General features: G+C 35.6%; 4 protein-coding genes across 4 annotated transcripts; 1 reads left to right on the top strand and 3 right to left on the bottom strand.

Moving 5' to 3' along the window:
• The first annotated feature begins 649 nt into the window (after positions 1–649).
• LOC141667090 (AP-2 complex subunit mu) lies at positions 650–8,565 on the top strand. The gene is made up of 13 exons (XM_074473443.1): positions 650–880; positions 3,212–3,389; positions 4,436–4,526; positions 5,233–5,327; positions 5,423–5,512; positions 5,594–5,642; positions 5,715–5,853; positions 5,993–6,109; positions 6,725–6,815; positions 6,892–7,034; positions 7,590–7,704; positions 7,986–8,030; positions 8,111–8,565. Exons 1-13 carry the CDS (start codon positions 798–800, stop codon positions 8,189–8,191), a joined length of 1,317 nt encoding a protein of 438 aa, XP_074329544.1. The 5' UTR covers positions 650–797; the 3' UTR covers positions 8,192–8,565.
• A 932-nt stretch (positions 8,566–9,497) lies between these two features.
• LOC141663657 (AT-hook motif nuclear-localized protein 23-like) lies at positions 9,498–11,008 on the bottom strand. Its single transcript, XM_074469447.1, has one exon. The coding sequence runs from the start codon at positions 10,746–10,748 to the stop codon at positions 9,846–9,848; it is 903 nt and encodes a 300-aa protein (XP_074325548.1). The 5' UTR covers positions 10,749–11,008; the 3' UTR covers positions 9,498–9,845.
• Positions 11,009–13,590: 2,582 nt separating this feature from the next.
• LOC141664844 (uncharacterized) lies at positions 13,591–16,851 on the bottom strand. Its single transcript, XM_074470800.1, has 6 exons — positions 16,470–16,851; positions 15,795–16,307; positions 15,439–15,710; positions 15,101–15,363; positions 14,649–14,739; positions 13,591–13,875 (listed from the first exon to the last, which is right to left on the bottom strand). The coding sequence occupies exons 1-6, from the start codon at positions 16,849–16,851 to the stop codon at positions 13,591–13,593; spliced, it is 1,806 nt and encodes a 601-aa protein (XP_074326901.1).
• A 3,639-nt stretch (positions 16,852–20,490) lies between these two features.
• LOC141664168 (AT-hook motif nuclear-localized protein 23-like) lies at positions 20,491–21,942 on the bottom strand. Its single transcript, XM_074470058.1, has one exon. The coding sequence runs from the start codon at positions 21,560–21,562 to the stop codon at positions 20,723–20,725; it is 840 nt and encodes a 279-aa protein (XP_074326159.1). The 5' UTR covers positions 21,563–21,942; the 3' UTR covers positions 20,491–20,722.
• Positions 21,943–22,181: the final 239 nt, after the last annotated feature.

Consider the following 22,181-nt stretch of genomic DNA (forward strand, 5'->3'; position numbering starts at 1 on the left):
TTGAAAGTTTTCAGATTGTTTAACGGACCTCCGTTAATAGTAACGCCTTTTAACGGTCGTGCAAGAATTTTGGAGTTTAGTAATGTGATTGAAAGTTTTATGTAATTCAGTAATGCGAATGAATTTTTTTTTTGGGTTGGTGACCTAAGTGAAAGTTTTGACATTGTATAGTAACGAATTAGCTAATTTACCCATTTATTATATTGGTTTTAGAATGATCAACATCAAATTAGAAATAATAAAATAAAATATTATTTTAGAAGGCTGCTGCGATACACGACTTTGTAACTACTAACTACTCCCTTGTTCCCTGGATAATATATTTTCGGGTCGCGGACTTCGGATTCGACACGTATTTTAATACTTCCTTAAAGTATAGTTTCGTAAATAGTTTTAATTTTTTTTTTGAATTAAAGTTTGATGTTTAAATCTTAATACAAAAAAGAAAAATTTAAAAATAAGATATAAAAAAATATTTTATATTTATCTTAAGACATGTGTCAAGTATTGAAAAAACTGTATACAATTGAATGAGACCGTGAGACGTATATAGAATAATATAAATAATGATAAAATATGAAATATAGAAAGACAAAATAAAAAAATAAATAAAAAGAAGTCGCACGTGGCTACCGTTGAATACAAGGGACATCCAGCTGCCTGAAACACTTTTCCGTGTATAATCAATTTTGAGATTTCAATTCATTTCTAATTACTTCATGAGTTTTAGGTAAAAACCCTAGATCTGATTCGGATCCGATCTGCAAAACAGTAATCAAACCTCCGATATCAATATCATGCCGGTCTCTGCTTCCGCTATTTACTTTCTCAATCTTCGCGGCGATGTACTCATAAATCGCCTCTATCGCGACGACGTCGGGTTTGTCCTTTTTGTTTTTCTATAAATATCATTATTATTATGCTGTCATGTTTATTAATTAGGATTATCATTGTGTTGTTTGCTATTTTACTTAATTGATTGCTTAATTGAACTAATTATTTGTATTTTGCGCTATGCAATTGCTGTAGAATGCTATGTTGTTACTGTTAGGCTACTGATTTTGTATTATTGTTAGTAGAAAAGAGAGATTAATTTTACATTATGAATATACGATCGCGGAAGCAAGTGATTTTAGTGAAGCTTATAATTCTAGGCAAAAGTTCAATTCAGTACTAATTTTACCCTGCTTACAAAAACTCGGAGAATATACTGCAGAACACGTTGCAGGATGTATAGTACTCCACTTTGCAGGATGTATAGTACTCCACTTATTACTTCATTTAAGAGAGAACTTGATGAACTAAACCATATACTTCTTAATGTATATTAGGCTATTGTCGAATGATTATTTTGTGAAATTTTTAATCGAATAATACATGTAGTATTTGGTGAAACGAGTATGGCATGCTTATACAAAGGTAGTTTCTAGCGAAGTAAGATGGTGCTCAATAAGAACGCAATGGATTGTGGTGAAAGTGCTGTTACCACTATCAAGTTAATCATCTCTGTTTAAGTACTTGTATGGTGCAGCAACACTTGAACTTAGAATGCTGCATTTATGACAAGTTCGGTTTTTTCGCTACCTGACTTCATTTTCCCTTACTGTCATTGTTCTTTTTGTGGATGGGGTAAATTTTTTTCTGAGGAGCAGCCCACTTAAGTTTTTAATTTGTGTTGGTTCCCTGACTGTTGAAATATAATTTAGTAGGACTTCATATTACAGTTAGAGTGGGAGAACAATGATTTGATTACATCCTGTGATGTATTCTGCAATGTGGTTGCCAGCCTTTGGTATTAGCTTCTAGGTTTCTTTTGATCGAGGATTTATTGTATATAAAGCTTATATCTCGCATCCTATCACTCGCCTCTATAATGATTTGTTTTGACCCTATAGATTATGGATTGGACGAACCTATGAACCAATGCTATTTGTGGTCAATTTTTGGCCAAACTAGCACTATAAGGCAATGCCATGCTCTTTGTGTAATTTGGGAGCCTAGGCGCAAAGTGCAGGTAAAGGGCCTAGGAATGGTAAAGCACCTAGGAGTGTGTGAAACGCAGCGACTTCAAACAAGCGCGCTTATACCTTCAAAGCGCGAAGCGCTAAAAAAGTGCGCGTCATTGAACTTTGACAAAAATTTAGGATTGACTGGGTAGATCAGTTAAGGCCACAACAAATATAGCCCAAAGCAAAAACAAAAATTTAAAAGCCCTACATATATAAATATTGCAGCCACTTTAAAAAGGAAAAAAAACCTATTCAATGATTATTCAACACAAGGTTACAATCAAAATCAGCCTTGAAATCTAAATAAAGAGGAGGAACAAGAGTTCGAATTTGAAGGGACCACTGCTACACTTAGAGATGGTTGGCAGGATGAGTTTAAAGATGAAGATGGAGATGACTTGGATGAAGATGATGAATGAAATCTGGGAGCCTGGATTACACCCAAGAAATTTGAATTTCTAATCTTGATGCGGAAATTTAGGATAATTTTTTGCTCAAGAACTCTAAATTAATATATTATGAAGTATCAACTATGTTATTTTTGCTTTAGAATTGTGATTTAATATATAATAATGTATATATTATATTTAGTAAACATAAGTTATTTTATGTATATTCCTAAATAACATATTTTAGATTTTTTTTTTGTTAAATGTGCGCTTCGCTTTAAAGAAGCCTTTAAGCGTGCGCCTCACTTTGCGCTTTGCGCCTAGGCTCCCGGGAGGGTTTGTGCTTTATGCTTTTGATAACACTGGTTTAACATACAATTTCTATTTGATTATGGAGCTACTGTTTTCATGCATGATAACCAAAAGTTGCATTAAAAATTTTAGGGGTGCTATAGATTCTGAGATTGTACGGTGATGGGGATTGAAATTGAAGTTTAGGTTTTTTTTATAACTGATAATTGGTGAATAATTTTTGGGAATTGCTTCACCTTAAATATGCCTTTTGTTAGTAGAAGACTCACCAGATGAAGAATTGCTGCAGTCACATTTAGCATGATATTACACATTAATATATGGATAGTCCTTGTATACATCTCATTTTTTTTCAATGTCTAATTTCTGTGAGTAAATGCCATATCTGATGTGCACTATTGTTTTAACTTTTAATGCAATATCATAAAAGGCATATGCAATTTTGTATTTATAATTGTTAACACCAATTAATTTTGCAATTCATTGATGGCGTTGTACCAGGGGGAATATGGTGGATGCCTTTCGTGTGCACATAATGCAGACGAAAGAGCTAGGTACCTGTCCCGTGCGGCAGATTGGTGGTTGCTCTTTCTTTTATATGAGAATCAGCAATGTCTACATAGTGATTGTCGTCAGCAGCAATGCTAATGTAGCTTGTGCTTTCAAGTTTGTTGTTGAGGTAGTTTGCTATTTCTTGTATTTTACTTTCCTGAATAGTGTGAGTTTTCTTTGAAGTTCAAACTCTTTTACTCTGCGAAGTAGTTTGTCCTTCTTACGTTATTGCCCTTCTTACCAGTAGCTGAATAATTTAATAAATACTGAGAGTAGTCAAATATATATTCCTGCCAGGTGCATCCTTAGTTCAGTTTCTATTTAAAACATCAGTATTTTAAATTGAAGTTTTATTAGCACATTAAAGGAAGGACATGGAATAATTGGCCTTAACCGTAGCTTTATGCCTATGCACAGAGGAGACATCTAATTACTATATTGCAGATCTTATGTATTTAGATCACGGTGCTGGTCTACATCTATTATCCCCAAAAAAATTGTTGATGTGAAGTTATACATAGTGAGCTGAAAAGTCATAAGAGAAGATGGAAAACTCAACAACTGATTGTAGACGACATCTTATATTATTTTTTTGAAATTCTTACTCATGAATATTCACAATGTAAAGAATAGCGGTGATTTTGCATTTTAATTAATAATAGGGATTTATATAGATAGGATATTAGTAAATAAGTTACTTGTTATAAAACAAATAAAATGGAAGTGATGCAAACCCCAAATCTTCCATCAGATGCTTAATTAGTTAGATCTGGACTTGCTAGAAGAGAGTGGGACAGTGTAAATGAAGTTAAGGATAACATATAAAAAGATTATAGGATATAACTTTAGGTATTAACCAGAACATGAGAACATAAGAAAAGAGGCCAAGTGAAGTAGCCTATAGAAAACTGATAAGTTGAGAGAGAATTCAACACGATAACAAGAACATAGACCATAGACCGGTTTTCTCTTCCAGATAGATATTTGTTGATACTTTTCTCTACATTTTCATGAATGTATGAGCTTTATCATTTTGATTAAATATATATTTTTAGCTATTCTTTTATTGCAAGCGAATAACTTATTGTGGTTAAATATTAGCTCTTTCTGTGAGGACAAAATCTTTTATTGTTATCTTTAAGATATCAAAAATTCATGCTGTGCACTATGCAGGCAGTTGCATTGTTCAAGTCATACTTTGGCGGGGCTTTTGACGAGGATGCTATACGTAATAATTTTGTTCTAATCTACGAGCTCTTGGATGGTATGTTTATGTTGGGATGTTTTTCTTCTTGTATTGTTTATCAGTCAACTGTGATTTTCACATCATTGGTACACTAATGTGGGTGCATGTAAACCATTTATGTATGCTGTGGTCATGTATTCCCTTCTACCTCATGCATGTGAGGCTCATTACTCATTGTATGTGTTTCTCTGTATCGTCTCATATTTCTTTCTTTTTGAAGTGTTATCATTCTCCTATCCTATGTAAGAGTTAAGTCTTTGGAGTATCGAACTTTTTATGTTAAATCATTGAAATACCTCGGGCTTGTAAATGCGTTTATCTACTCCCCCTCATACTGTGCACAATTAAATTAAGCAACTTAAGTAATTGTATACGATAAAGTATCTTGTTGTATTGGGTTTTTGGTTAAAGTTGGTTTTTTAGTGACCGCCATGTATGCACACATCATATATATTATTCTCTAAGTAGTTGATTGGGCATTTTAGTGGTAATCAAAAACCCAACTGTGAACCACAAAATTAGTCATCTCTCATTGTTACTCGGTAGAATTGTTGTTTAGTCTTTTTTTTGTCATAATTAATTATCTCCAAGTTTTCCGATTCTCTCTGTGTTTTGTCTAAGGTAATCTACAGTCTACACCTTACAGTGTAGGTGAGAAGTATGGTAACCTATAGTCAGCATATAAGTGTATGCCTCGGTGATTAATATTCAAATTATATTGCAGAGATTATGGATTTTGGTTACCCTCAAAATCTTTCTCCTGAAATTTTGAAGCTTTATATAACACAGGAAGGTGTCCGTTCACCATTCTCGTCCAAGGTACTTTTTTGTTCTTTTTTTTTTACATTAGATTGCTTTATACTATCAGTCTATCATTTACTAATCTTTTGTTCTTATACTTATACACCGAACAGCCTACAGATAAACCAGTGCCAAATGCGACATTACAAGTTACTGGTGCTGTTGGCTGGCGTAGAGAAGGTCTTGTATACAAAAAGAATGAGGTGAACTTTCTTGATTTACGACTTATTTTAGCTTCACCGAGTATTGTCTATAGCTCGATCTTGACTTTCTTTGGCTACCAGGTCTTTCTGGATATTGTAGAGAGCGTGAACCTTCTTATGTCTTCAAAAGGTAAATCGAATATTCTGGATTAGTTTTCCTTATTTCCTGATCACATTGACTCATACAATTTGGTAAATGTAGGTAGTGTATTGCGCTGTGATGTAACTGGGAAAGTTCTTATGAAGTGCTTCCTGTCTGGAATGCCTGATTTGAAGCTAGGATTAAATGATAAAATTGGTCTGGAGAAAGAGTCACAACTTAAGTCACGTCCGGCTAAAAGGTAGCTTTTGTATTGTGCATTGCTCTCCTGCACATGGCAAAGCCATGCTCCTTTTTCTGACAACTCTACCAAAGCTTCTGCACAAGGGATCACTCTGTCTGTTTTATTAACTTAGTCTTTCATTTTGCTAAACCTGCAGCGGGAAGACTATTGAATTGGACGATGTTACTTTTCATCAATGTGTAAATTTGACAAGGTTCAACTCAGAGAAAACTGTCAGTTTTGTCCCACCAGATGGTGAATTTGAATTAATGAAGTAAGCTGGGTTTTCATCATGTCTATGTGTTTTTAGCCTTTAGTATCAAGTTAGCTATTTTGATCCTCTTCTGTATTATGTTTTATGCTCTCCTCCGAACATTATATGCATTCGATAATATTACACAAATATTAGAAAGTCCACTTATAGAGATCAAAATGCTACTTAATAATAAAGTTTCAACACTACCTTGGATATAAGTAACTAATAATTCATCCTTATTATGGCCTTTCAGTAATGTTCGCTTTGTCCTTTGAGAAGAGGTAATTAGTTTATTACAAGGACATTCTTTTCAAGTATCCACTGTTCATAATTATTATATATTATTTTGGACCTAAAATGGTCTAATATCCAACAATGAAGGATTTAGAATAATCACTTGCCCTTATTGTACCCAAAGCAAAAGTCCCTTGTGCCTATTATAGACCAACCCTGGTATGTTCTTTAATGGGTAGTATGTAACTTGCTATTTGTTTTTGTCAACATGTGCATTATGTATTCGCCTGCAATCATCTGATATGTTACGTCTTGCCATCTGTTTTTGGGTTTGTTTTTATGTCCGTCCAACTGTTTGCATACAATATTTTTAATATATTTTTTGTGTCTCCTCAACAGATATCGCATAACTGAGGGTGTAAATCTTCCCTTTAGAGTATTGCCCACTATTAAGGAACTGGGACGGACCCGGATGGAAGTAAATGTCAAGGTCTGTTTTCAGATTCATTTTTATGCGCAGAAAATCCTTGACATTCAAATGTATTCTTAATAGAGTTGATTTTCAGGTAAAGAGTGTGTTTGGTGCAAAAATGTTTGCACTCGGTGTGGTTATAAAGATTCCAGTACCAAAACAAACAGCAAAAACAAGTTTCCAAGTGACGTCAGGTCGAGCTAAATACAATGCATCTATCGACTGTTTGGTCTGGAAGTGAGTATTTGAATTTGGTTATTTTATTAAGCCCCGTGACACTCATTTTCTTTTTTAAGAATATTGCAAAACTGACTGCAAGGACACATGATTAAGAAACCTAAAACCAAGTGAGATACCGAGATGCATATATGTTGATATAAACATCGTGCTGTACAGTCCTAGAAGTCAGAACAATTAGTAAACATAACAAGAATAGATAAGACTCCTACAATGAAGATTTCATTCATACTTGTCGCATTGATCTGCATTGTTAAAGAATTTATATGCCAGTTTAGTTTCTAGAGATTTGAACTGTATGCATGCCCAAGCATTTTAGAGTTTGTTATTGCGTGTGTATGCATACATTAATACATCTGTGCACATGAAGAGTGTGTTTTTTGGAAGTATTGTTTACCTTTTGACCTTCTTAGTGTGTCATAGAGAATAATCATTTATAAGAACAACAGGATTTTGTGATCCCGTGACAATTAGAGTTTCCTCTACATTGTGTTTTGCTCTTCTTTTATTCTTTTTTTCGATATTAGTTGTGTGATATTTCTTCAAAATTTGCAGAATAAGGAAATTTCCTGGCCAAACTGAGCCAACCTTGAGTGCTGAAGTAGAGTTAATTTCCACGATAGCAGAAAAGAAGTCTTGGACAAGGCCACCGATTCAAATGGAATTTCAGGTTAGAGCTTAAAATATTTTTTGATTGTATCATGGAGATTTACGAACTATAACAAAAATAACAGATGAGAAAAATGTTAGTAAGCAGAATATTAAAAAATCAAGTTATTTACTAGTTCAGTCATCCCATCCAATAACGTGATCCTCCCACGTTTTTTGATAATATTGATTCATGTTTTATCTTCATTGATTTTTTCTCCAAACACAACACATAAAAAAAATGGGTACAATCTCTCGTGGATGACTATTTGGAGGACAGATCTGAAATCACTGTATTTGCAGGTTCCTATGTTTACAGCATCTGGATTACGTGTCCGATTTCTCAAGGTATGTAAGATAAATGATCCATTTAGAATTGTTTTTATTTCCTGTAGAACGACTATTGCTCAGGTATCGAGACTGTGCAGGTATGGGAAAAGAGTGGATACAACACGGTTGAGTGGGTTCGTTACATTACAAAAGCAGGTTCTTATGAGATAAGGTGCTAGGGAACACAAATTACTGATATATTTTCTTGGAAGTTCCTGTAAATGGATTGGAGTAACATAATCAAACTATCCAGCTAGCTACATATTAAAAATATCATACTTTCAGCTTCAATTGAAGCTTTAGTTACTCCAAATCGATTCAACTTATCTTGCTTTCTGTATCATTAATATGTAGATGTTTCTGGTAGCAAGGATAATTGTTATAGGATCGTTTGTTGTGAATTTGGGTTGAATCATGTTTTTGTAAAGGCTTAGACAATTGGGCATCTTCAATTCGACACAGCGTGGTTTTGTTACACATTAAAATTTGTTGTTTGGGATGCTTGTGTAGTAATTGGCACTTGGACTAGATTTTGAGATGCATTTTGTGACTACTGCTTGTGTATTTTTTTAATTAGTCTGCTATTAACTGTTGATTTAGTTGACTTGTAATAATGTTGTTCCAAAACTCCGGTGAGCAAATGACCTGGATTGAATTATGGAACAAAGTTCTTTGGATCCTAATTGAATCACTTTCTGAAAAGATGAAGTAAAATAAACTTATTTTTTTTTGTGAACAAAATTAGTATTTGATTTATTGTACAGTCAACATAGAAAACCCTTCTGTAGGAGCACGATATTACTCCATCTTAATCCGTCCGTCACTAATCTAATTAATTAGTTGTTTGATCAAGTGTTTGCACGTGTTTTAATTAATTAGTTGTTCGATTAACTTTATGCCTGTGTTTAAATGTGCATGGAAAAGATAGGTCGACAAATCATTCTTTAATATTTTTCCCAAATGAAAAATATTTGGGAAAAAAACATAAAAAATTATGAAATAATTATAATCTATGTATTACATTATTAGATAAGGGAGAGCCGGAGAGTGAAGTAACATATCTACGACAGTACCAAAACATATACAGCAAATCAAGTGCGGAGCGCAAGATTGAAAAGAATGCATTAGATGGATGCCCGGGCATTGAGAAGGAAGGACGCTTTCAGAGGCGAAGACCATGGGAGAACAAAACTCCAGATACAAAAAAATCTGATCATCATGGGTCATAGGCGAAGACTATGGGGGAACAAAACTCCAAACACAAAGAAATCTGATCATCATGGGTCATATATGAAGTAATCTAGCAAGAAAGAAGTAAGGCGGATCATCGTTTATTTGGATGTAACCCAACTATGTAAATTAAAATTCCTTAAAAAGTTTAAATACTTGTGGTATTTGGGACTGTGACTCAGTTCACCTTAAGAAGTTCAATACGTGGAAATTGTGACTGTGTAATCGGTGGGATTTGGGAACCAGGAAGTCATATATTTACAACATTGAATAGGTTATATTTACCAAAAGCTATACAGAAAAATAGAACCCATGATTCTAGATTCTGCCGATTGATTAATCAAACGGTGTTGTGTTGGCCATGGTAATAGAGAACATTTAAATAGTAAAAAACACAAGCCCACTCTTCTATATAAGTAATCCATGGCTTTGGTCTAAATATAGGAAGCACCAACAAGTTAGCTAGGAATACTTATTCTGAAGCCTACTTATTTATCTACAAGAGAAGAGATGCATACTTAACATGAAGAAGAACAAAGTAGAGAGGCATGCATGAAGAATGCAGACACCGCCCTTATCATCAGATTAGTTGTGTCGGATTACTCAGAATGGAGGTCTACCACCTGAATCACCAAGCCACGCATCGACCGGTAACTGGACATGGTTTGGAGGCATATTTAATGGCGAAAGCGGGAGCTCAGAAGATTGATCTGCCAACGGATTATTATTATGCCTACTTTTACCACCACCGCTACTCAAACAGCCAACTTGCACCTCATCAAGCGTCTCTTCTTCTTCTTCCAAGGGTATTTTTTCATAAGGAACATTAGTAAACCAAGAAGCAATAAGAGTCACTGGCCCCACTGTCATCAATTTACCAACCACGCCCCCTCCGACCACCCGCCCTTGACCTGCAGCCAAAAATATTGTTAAGCTGGGCACAAGCGCTGAGGAGGGTGCAGGTTGCGGCAAAAATGATCCTGACAAAGATAATATCTCGAATCTTCCGTGCAGTGATACAACTTGACCACCCACCCGTGCACTTGGCTGCCTTAAACTAACGTTGCTAACAATTCCGATTCCACTTGAGATGTATATCCCACGCTGCCTCTTTGATGCATACTTCGCGATGTTCTCGAATATATCACAACCATCTGATACCTCCAGAAGAAGTGATCGGAGACTGTTTTGACTGTCCCTGGTAATGATGATTGGTGGTTTTGGTTTGTTTTCGGGTACAAGATGACGGCCTTCATCATCATCATCATCATCGTCATCATCCTCATGGTTGGAATGACAATTCTTTATTTGTTGAGTTTTGAGAGTGAAACCAGAACGGTGAAAATTAAAATGAAAAGTGCCTATATCCAAAACCGCAGGCACGCCAAAACAGCATGCGCAGTACACACACAACAAAAAACAAAAGAAACTATTAAAAACAATTGAACCGTAAACAAATACTATAAGATTAAAATATGAAGAAGGGGCCAAATTCAAACCGGCCATTCCAAAACATCCAAGGTACACAAACGAAACTAAACAAACGAAACTATAAAAAAACTATCGAACCGTATAAATATAGTATTAGATTAAAACGAGAAAAAGTAAACTTCCAAACAGCCATGCCAAAACAAGCACTTTACCCAAACAACAGAAAACAATGAAACCTAAAGGATATGAGAAATCAGAAATTCGAACCCTAGAATTGTTTAAGATTTAAAAAGACAAGTAAGGATGAATTTGTTTGTTTGTTTTCGTGAGTGTTATATAGGAGAAAGAGAGAGGATAAGGGGAGACTTGGAAAGTCAAAATCACGAGTGAAGACATTTTCTACCACACAATCATAAGTATATTTGTCTAGTATACATCGCACTACTTTTTCTTCGATTACCAGTGCTCCGTGAAGAGAGCGACAAATATTCTGTCCAGATAAAAGAAAAACTGAACTTTGCTAACATAATTATCAAATTTGCTTCCATGAACATATGTAATTGCTTAACATGTAATTTTAGCAAATATTTTTAATAACAAAAGTTTTGTTAAGAATATATATTTTTGATTGAGAAGAGTTCAAGGGTTCAGTTTTATCTAAAATCATAAACAATCGAAAAGAAATTAAAGTTATAGACACCTCCATTACAGCGATGTGTTAGCTAGAATTCGTTTGAAATCTTAAACACATTTAAAAAAAACAAAAGTAGAAGGATAATGAGCCGCCCATGTTGATGATGGTGACAAACACATTAAACTAATGTTATAGGAGTATTCTTTAGGGTGGCAATTATAATAATGCTTCAGATATTCGAACTTGCATATTATTAGACAAACTCATGTTCTAGTGCTAAAGAGTTTTAGTACTCATCTGGTGCCCATTTGAATGTTGTATTCAAGAAATCATTAGGCTGGTTGGGTATTTGGATGGGAAATGATTAATTTGTGTGTGCATTGTCCCTTCATTTATATATGTACAGGCTCACCTAGTATATATGTAGAGCCATTGCTCGTTCTGTCTTGTGTTGTCTAGCAAGGACGGTCCTGCAAGAATTTAAGTCAAGGAACAAACTAAAGAATTTTAATGTTTAAATTCTGGAAATTCACTTTAAGTTCATACACTTGTATGAATTATTTTATAAGTGATGGCAAACAAAACCCGCTATCCGTAGGGCTTAACTTTGGGCCCTTTTGCCTATAATACCCGAAATAAACTGTTATAAAAAGCTGTCCGTAGCCAAATCCTAACTTAGCTATGAATCAGCTCTCGGTCACCTTCTCTGTAGCCGCAGCGTCATGTAAGCACTCACCGGAACACACCTCAACTTCTGCTCCTCTTTCAATCATTTTCATATAGCTCAGTTTAGTCGCATCCATAGCCTAGGCTAGGTTCCCAGCAGTCCCGAAGTATAAATAAGAAGGAAAACTTCCAATTATCTGAGAATTAATTAAACCGGCTTAATGTTAATCAAACTTTTTATTTATGCAAGATTTTTTCATTTTTGAGGGTTGCGTTCACATCTTGCCCGGCCGATAAATAAAACCTAAGTATTTAGTAGGTTTCTAATATCATCACTTCGAAATCATGTATTTCACAAATATAAGGAAGACCCTTCCATCATACGGAGCAGTACTGCAGACATTTGTGTGAGATTAGTTGGAGAAGTTAGGTTTTACTTGCGCAAGCATACAGTTTTCATTATTTAATGCAATGAAGATGAAGAGTATTATCGGTGGCTTTTGCTAAAGTAACATTCATAGATCACTACTAATTATTACTCTATGTACGTTTAATGCTTGCTTTAGTTTATTCTATTATACTTTAATCCTCTTCAAATTTCTAATGCGTCGCTTTTGATCGATCAATTTGGTATTTAATGGAGTCCCATAATTTATAATCTACAATAAACCTTCCTTGAAACCGGAAAAAAAACACCACTTTAGAACAATTATCACATGGAAGAGATTTTATATTCCATATAAATCTCGAAAATTATTATAAAACTCAATAAATTCGTTACTTGAGATAGAATTTTTTTTATTAATATAATGATTATTACTTCAAAACTTATTACTTTATAATGATTATACTGTATTTAATAATATTTAATTAATAATATTTTAAGGTTTAAAAAGAGTTATAAAGAGTATGTAACTTTAAATACCTTGGATTACAAATCCTTGACCATAAATATGTTTTTATGAATTATGTATAGCAGAATATAGCATCAAATTTGAAGACCTTTCCACAAGAAGAGACATGTATTGTAAAATAAATTTGTATATTAATTCGATAAATAAATATATTCATGAAAAAAAAATTATTTGATTAATGAGGATATTATTTAATCAAATATTTATTTATCAAGTATCTGTTGTACAATCAATTTGTGTATAATTTTATACATTTCAGTGATTTTTAAAAATGGTTGAGTACTTCGTCCCTCCGGTTCTATATATATAAATTAATATTGTGCCATATATAGGCCCTGTTGCAACGACTTTTAAGCAAAAGTTATCGATAAGTGTTTGTCAACTCAATTTATAAGTTGAGTTTACAACTTATAAGTTGATAAACATATTTTTTCTCAAATTATTTTAATTATTTTAATTAATTTTAGTTTTAGAATACATGTTTTTTTAAAGTTAATCTAATATAAATTTTATGAATTAAAATAATTATATTTTAAAATTATTTATTTTAATTCATTTAAATAAAAAAATTATGACTTATAAATAAAATCTTCCACCTAATTCATAAAGGTGGAAACAAGTGGATCTTGATGCAAATATTTTAGTATCAAGTGGATCTTGATACTATCTATTTATCACTTGTAAAACAACCTAACAGCAGCAATTACAAGCGAACAAAATTGTCTAAATCAGGCCTATTACAGATAACAGAACTATACCAACCAGAAGCACTAAGTTTAGCTTCGACATCAAGGACAATCCCTTGCAGGAGCTTTAATGGGCCAAAGACACCCTTATCATGCTCCATTACATTCCTTTCCCTCCAAATGTGATAGCAATAAACCTGTGCATAGCAGAGAGCAATGGTTCCTTTTTGCTTATCCTCCAGCTCAGTTAAGCTAACCAGGAATTCAACCCAAGAATGATAAAAAACCGGGATGTAAAAAACCTTAAATATTTGCATCAAGATCCACTTACTGTACGTGTAGTGAAGAAACAAGTGACTAGTAGTCTCTCTACGAAGGATACAGAAAAAGAACTGTTGAGTACTGGAAAGACCAAATCTGTGAAGTCGAGTCAAAGTACTGATCCGATTTAGACAAGTGAGCCACTGATGATGAACATATCTGTTAACCTGAAGTCTATGCCATACAGCTTTGTGCCAAGAGACTAAATGACCCGTGTTTCGAATGGAGGACTAGATATGCCATGTTCTGATTTTAGAAGCATCCAAACCATCCCATAAAATATGATCACGACCACTGGAATGAATAGGTGGAAGATTAGGGTCCTCAAGCCAGCTGGTGAGTAAATAGTCTGTGTGGTGAATTCTGCTATTAGGCCTCGGTAAAGACCAAATTCCCGAATTGATGACACAAGCGATTGTTGCATTAACAGGGAGAAAGCATTGGCTAATGATAGGAGCAATAACTGAGTTTGCAAGGCAACAAGAGTTCCACCACGGTTCAAACCAAAGAGAAATCGAGGTTCCACTAACAATATGGTAAGTGATGCACCGTAATGCTATACCTCGAAGTTTAAGAACTTGCCTCCAGATCTACGAGCAGTCTGTGGGAATATCCATAATCCAGAAGTGCCTATGCTTCAACATAGTCTTGTTCACCCAAGAAGCCCACAGAGAACCCGAGTTAGTAACGATTCTGATCAAGTGGTGAATCAATTGGGCCTTATTCCAGTGCACCATATTCTTTAAAACCAAACCTCCCTCCTCCTTTGGTAAGCATAAAGAATCCCAAGCAACTTTGGCACAGGAAAGGGACCTCCCGGGATGGAGTAAGTATCATTAAACCAGCTAGTAAATCCAGGGTCACAGTTACATAAGTAACTATTACTTTTGTGCACACTTAGTTTCAAACCACTCCAATCACAGAAAGTGGATAGGTTATCCATTATGTGCAAAACAGATTCCTGGGTACCTCGAGCAAAAAATAAGATGTCATCGATAAAAAACAGATGAGAAATGTTAAGATCCTTGCATTTCCAGTGATGCTGGTACCCTGTTGGAGTTTTTGCTAGCAGGCATGAAAGAATATTCGTGCTAAGGGAAAAAATGTATGGAGACATAGGATCACCTTGTCTGATGCCCATAGTACCTTTGAAGAAGCCATGAATCACGCCATTAAGTTTAACTGATTACCTCGGGGTATAAATACAGCTCTTGATCCAGGAAATCATCTCGCCCGGGATCCTGAATTTTATTGAGAACAGCTAGAATGAAATTCCAGTGAATAGTATCAAAAGCCTTGTGCAAGTCGATCTTAAGAGCACATCTCGATGCCCCTGTTTCCCTATCATGGCCTCGAAATAATTCTTGAGCTAGAAGAATGTTATCAGAGATTGATCTCCCCGGAATGAAAGCAGAATGTGCATTATTGACAATGTTGGGAAGAACCTTCTTAAGTCCGGAAGCTATAATCTGCGAGATACATTTATACATAACAGTACATAACGAAATAGGTCTAAAATCTTGCATCCGTGACGGAGTATTGACCTTTGAAATGAGGGATAAGAAAGTTGCATGAGTGCCTATTGACATTGTGCTTGTTAAAAAGAAGTGTTTCACGGCTTCACAGAAGCAAGACCCCGTGATTTCCCAAGTGGCCAGGAAAAATTCAACATTGACCCCGTCAGGACCCGGGGCTTTGTTACGCTTTATAATCTTTAAGGTCTCGAAGATGATTAAATATGTCACATGAGCCACCAGGAGCCTAGCCTGATCACCATTGATGGTGTTGCAATCAACCAAATCGAGGTCAATTGGATCTGGAGTTGAAGCATTGCTCATCAAGTCTTGAAAGTAAGAAACGGCTACGTTTGCACACTCCTATTGACCATGAACTAAGTTACCCTCCACATTATGCAAACTGAGCACCTTACTATGATTCCAATTGACCTTGCATTGTTGACGAAAGAAAGAGTTGTTCCCGTCACCTTTTTGCATCCATTTAACTCTGGACTTTTGAAGAAGGAGGTGTTCTTCCTGAATAATGGTTGTGTTAAGCTTTTCTATTAGCAAAAGCTCTTGTTGCACAAGAGATGGACTATTATCCGAGATCAAAGCTTCTTGAACCTCATTAAGCTGGGCACGCACAAAATTCACAAGATTATGAAGATTCTCATGCTCCTTGTTGAAATCACGCAGATCACTTTTGACATTTTTGAGTTTAAAGTTGAATTGAGTAATTGGATTACCATTACAACCCCGGGCCCAGGTTCGAGATATAAGATCAATAAATCCTGGCACATCAATCATAAAATTGAAGAATTGAAATGGTTTACCAAATTTAGCAAGCTGCATAGGCTTCTCGTACAAGATAGGGTTATGATCCATTAGACCTCTAGCTTTCACAAACGCATTTCCTTCGGTAAAAGTCTAAAACCACAAAGAGTTACCAACCATACGATCCAACATTTTGAAGACAGGAGCCTGTTGCCTTTTGTTAGTCCAGGTGAATAAGTCTCCAACGGTTTTAACAGGACCCAATCCTTTGTTAAACATACAGTCCTTGAATGCTTGCATACCTGTAGCCCAATATTCCCCGCCACCAGAGATTTCATCAATACCAAGGACACAATTGAAGTCACCCAACAAACACCAAGGCAAAGAAGAATTTGTTAAATTGGTACAATAATTCCAGAGTGAGACTCTATCACATGCCTCATTGTAAGCATAGACAAACGAAACCAGAATTGTAATATCTTTTTCAAGAAAGGTAGCCACACAAGTAATGCATTGAGCATTGCTCGAATGCAAAGATACCTTCCAGACACCTGGGTCCCAACCTACCCATACTCGACCATTATAATGGTGGTCATAATTAAATAACCAGTTCCACCTTCTATTTATTTTCTTAGAGATACCCGAAGCATTATGAACTTTAACCTTAGTTTCAAGGACACCCATAAAGCTAACATTATTTATAGAAATAAAATTTTTGAGCTCCTATTGGTGAGGACCTTTATTTAGGCCTCTCACATTTCATGAGGCGAACCTCATTGCAAACGTCGAAGGGTTGCTGGCCTCAAGGCCAGTTGGGAATTCTTCTTGTTAGCTGGGCTTTTCCTATTCACCACACGAGTAAAACCATCTTCATCCACCAAGGGTAGCTTGACTGCTTTTGCTGCACTGAAGTCCACAACCAGGTGTGGGGAGGACTTAGCCTCCGTTTTTGTTTTCCCGGTGACTTAGCCTCAGCACACTCAGGATCCACAAAGGGAGCCTCCAGATCACACGACTCCAACACTGGAGTCTCCATAATTGTTGACTCCAAAACAGGAGCCGTCACAGTACAAGCCTCCACAGAAGGAGCTAGAACACTTGACTCCTCTAAAGGAATCTCACTAGAACCCAAAGGTCCCAAAGGCCTTGTTTCTGTTTCTTCATCAAGTTCTTCCAAATCATCCACATTGTCCAAAACTTGAGTAGCCACTATGTTATCTTTCTGCTGTTGAACATCCTCGATTGTTTGATCCTCATCCAGTACCAAATCACACCCCAGGAATTCACCAACCACTAACTGGTTCACATCATCATCTTGTCGATTAATTTTATCACCATGAACACCATTTTCTCCACTGTTTTTCTTAGCAATTTTTGAGGCCCCCTGTTTGAACGCACCAGGTCTCGGTCTAGGAGTTGGTTTCACATCATTTGGGTTATGAATGTACCTGGAGAAAGAGTGTCCAAAAGCTTTGCAGTGACTACAAGAATACGGCAGTTGGGGATATAAAAAGTTAACCTTAACTAATCCCTCTTCACCAAACTCGTCCTGAACAGGGACCCAATAATATCGGGTCTAGGACTGGAATAAGACAACATTACTTGTACAGAAGCATACTTGGTAGGCTCAAAACGTGTAGTTACTTCATCAAATTTCAAAGGTATTCCAACAACTTTTGCAATATGAGTTAATCCTTCTCGTGACCAATAAGAATGTGGTACGTCTTCGATTTTAATCCAGCAAGGAACCGACTCAATGACATTCTTTTTATATATATTTGCCTCCATCCATGGTAGCAAATACAACGTTTCCCCCCATCTAAACTGAACTAAGTCCTAGTATTTTATTCCTATCTTTTACAGAGTTGAACTTGAATGTAAAATAGCCTTTTGAACTATAAAATACTCGACTAAGTCCATGATTCTTCCAAAATTTAAAAGCTTGTTCTCGAACAAATCTAAAATCGAAACTTCCACCAATAAAGTGTCCTATAATACTTGTGTTCCAATTTTTCCGAGCATTGATTAGGAAGTCTTTAGGTGGTTTAAGGGTGGTCGAACCATCTTCATTAAAAACAATTTGTGCACTAGAACTACCAGTTGGTTCGTTCGAAGGGATGGACTTAGTGACAACAGAACTCCAAATATTTTTATGAGCACTAGTAGTAGCATCATTAGGGATAGGTTCTGTGTGAGCATTTGGGTCTTTGGGCACATAAACTGTGAGGATACCATTTTGCACGAAAAAGTTGTCGTGTAAATCTTTGAGAACCGGAGAAGTAGTTTAGAAGTACCTTGATGCTTGGTTGAAAAAGAATCTGAAGACTTGGTCTTGGTAGAATCCTTATGGGAGGCTTCATTCTGCAGCAAGAAGAGCTAGGAGAGGGGTGGGGGACATAATGATGTCCTATGAAGTTTGAAAACTCGTCTGAGTTCATGTTGCCTGAATGCTCACTATACTGTGAACCCATGATAAAGCAACAAATGGTCTTAAGAGAGGTTTTAAATGTAGCTGAGGTTGAGGAGATTAAGAAAATAAAGAGCGTGTAAAGAAATGGTGAAGATCAGTGTTGAGAACCGAAGACGGAAGAACAGATTTGATGAAAGAGAAGAAGGTACTGCTGGGTAATAGTATGAACCGGATATTAGATCTGTGTAATAGTTATGCGGGAAAAAGAATGCTAGAGAGAAGGAGGAGCATTTTTCCCCCCTAAATAGATTTATTTTAAAATTTGCCAAACCAACACATAATTTAGGGATAAATAAGTTTTAATGAATTTTTTTTATCTATTATGCATGCTTTGCCAAAAGGGTTGAACTTGAACCAAAATTAAAAAGTTTGCTTGTTCTGCATAAATATATAATTAGTTGTCTCATGTCTGTACTAACTTTCCTGATCATCTGCGACTCATAGTTTTATACCCCCAATTGACAGATACTGATTTTGCAGCTGGTAGTTTTATAGTACAATTGACATGATCATTGCTTTAATCTTCCCAAGCCTAAAAGCAAACCATCTATATTCAGTAGATTCGTAGTGTTTCCAGAAAAAGCCTTATTCTTAATCCACACAGACACCACATGTGTGTGTGTTCTATGTAATAATTTTACCCTTGAAGGAAGGGTATATACATATTAAACATTAAATATAAACTTATTTCAGTTCTATATCTCAAATTGCCGACTCCGGGTGACTTCAATTAACAATAGAGATCCCACTCCGCTGAACTTTCTTTTTTTCTTTGATAGGTATAGCGTAGTGAAACAATCTTAAAACTAATCAAACAAGTGCAAATCTAAGGAACCAAAAAGCATGTTATAATATGATATCTTAAGCGGGGAACATATAGAAACAAATAAAAACATTCTACATATTGTTTTTGTATTATCTGAAATGCCGATGCATATCTAGATATTCTAAATGACGCCAATAATAAAAGTAGTATATATAGAACTATCTATCAACTATGAGCTAGCTTGTACATTGGATAGAAAATACAATATATAATTAAAAACCAGCTAACTTAGTACCTCTATATGCAGCTATTAGCTACATTAGGATAAGATTAGTGAAGCATTAGCGTGAGTTTTACGAACGTCATTAACTTACACTACTGATCCAGATGTGTATACAAAAACACCTACATGTAATCGTAAGTTAATATAAGGAGATACCAGAATAAAGTACAAATTAGTATACTGTATATAGAAAACCAGAAGTCATGCATTGCATGAAATTATGAAACATATTTCCTACACACTAACACTAGGGAAACACATACTTAAATGCGGGAGAATTTATACTATTGGGGATATAAAGGATAGCAAGAACGAATATTGAAGACCTGTGTGATATATTTGATAATATGGCTATTTGATTCAACAATTAAGACGTAAAAAATGAAATAAATTACTAAAGAATGAATTTGTAGAACTATGATGTCAAATGCAGTTAATCTTTATAATTAATCTATGGATATAAATTTATCTTTGTAGGTGTATATGTTAATGCGAAGAATCACTAAGAACTATAAGTTCCTCACTATAGAAAACCCTTCTCGAGGATAACATGAGAAGTACTAATTAATATTTTTATAAGCTCAACTAAATTTAATGTTTCCTGAAAACAATGCAACAAAACACAACCCATAACCCCAATTATATATTCTACACAGATCTAGGACACCACTTCTATAATCTACCACCCATACTCTACACATATTGAATGATGAAACATCAGTAGTGCTGCAGGCCATGCATAGTAACAAACATTGAGGAGACTATATATACGCGAATTTAAGGAATTGGCACGAAGAAAAGAAGATGAGATGCCCTTTTGAGAACTTCAACACATGAGTGATTAATTATTATCATTCTACAAATCGAACTTACAAATAAGTTCAGAAATTTAAACCATACGAGAGAAAATCCAAATTCGAAAAAACGAAGTGGAAAAGAAATTAAACATGTTCACTAATTTTTCTGACCTTAGTAATCCAACACTCGGCATTAACACTAGTAGGACCGAAACTCGATCTGCTTCATGTCCGATTACTCAAAATGGAGGTCTACCACCTGAATTACCCGGCCATGCATCAACAGGTAACTGAACATTCGGAGGCATATTGATTGGCAGATTCAAAAATGGAAGCCCGGAAGATGGATCCGGAAAAGGATTACTATTATGCACACTTCCATCGCCACCTCCTCCTCCGCCTTGCATCTGAAGATTCTCCTCTTCTTCCAATGGAAGTCTTTCATAAGCAACATTAGTAAACGAGGAAGCAATAACAATCACGGGCCCAGCTGCAGTCAATTCACCAACCACGCTCCCTCCCACTACTTGCCCTTGACCGCCTGCCAAGAATATTGTTAAGCTAGTAGCGCCAGGCGGTGCAGGCGGGGGTAGAAATGATCCTGACAACGATAAAATCTCGAATCTTCCTTGCAGTGTCAAAACCGAACCAGTTGCGGCCGGCTGTCTTATGCTGACATTTGTTACAGTGCCACTTCCACTCAAAATACATATCCCACGCTGCCTCTTGCGCGCGTACGTCGCCACGCTCTCAAAAATATCACAACCATTTGATACCTCAAGGATATGAGCTCGGAGAGTATTCGCACTCTCCCTTGTGATGATAACTGGTGGTTTGGGTTTGTTTTTGGATCCGGCTGGGCGTCCTTTAGGCCGACGACCAACTATGTTACCCGAACCAGTGTTTCCAGGGACAAGATCATGTCCTGGTTGACCACTATCATCGTCGTGATCACCGGAGAACTGATGATTTCGATCTTCTTGTTGTTGTTGCTGAGTTTGAAGAGTGAAGTCAGAAGGACTATGAAATTGTTGATGAATATTATTAAAACGAGAAGTGCCTAAATCCAAACCAGCCATGCCAAAATAACATCCACAGTACACAAACAACAGAAAACAAAGGAAATTATAAAAAACTACTGAACCCTAAAAAATTAGTATTAGATTTAAAACTTATATTGTAATAATTTTTGGGTTTGTTTAATGTTGAGAGCTAGGCTAGTTGAAGTGGATGGGATATGAAAAGATAAACAAGAAAAACAATAGATTAAGAGGGATATAAGAAATTAGAAACTTGAACCCTAGATTTGATTAATCAAGATTAGAATAACCAAGTAGAGTGTGATTTCAATATTTCATGAGTGGAGAGAAAGGAAAGCAGGAAGAGAGATGCAGAGAGAGAGAGGAGGAGGAAGAATAGAGGGGGAGACAAGATTAAAGGCAGGTCATTTCTTACACGCTAATGTTTAAAAATAAGCATATAGTTTAATTATTAGTGCTGCTGTAAAGTACCTTATTAATGTTGTCAAATAGATCGGCTTTAGCCTACATATAAAATTATTATAGGAGAGTATATATTACGAGACAAAGAGGAGGGATTTCACTTTATTCTAAGATTTATTTTAATTGATCAGCACTACTGATGATCAGCTATATAATTAATTTGCATTACCTAGGAAAAAAAACCTAAAATAATATA

The sequence above is a fragment of the Apium graveolens genome, chromosome 6 (genome assembly GCF_009905375.1).
Source record: "Apium graveolens cultivar Ventura chromosome 6, ASM990537v1, whole genome shotgun sequence".
Classification (NCBI taxonomy): domain Eukaryota; kingdom Viridiplantae; phylum Streptophyta; class Magnoliopsida; order Apiales; family Apiaceae; genus Apium; species Apium graveolens.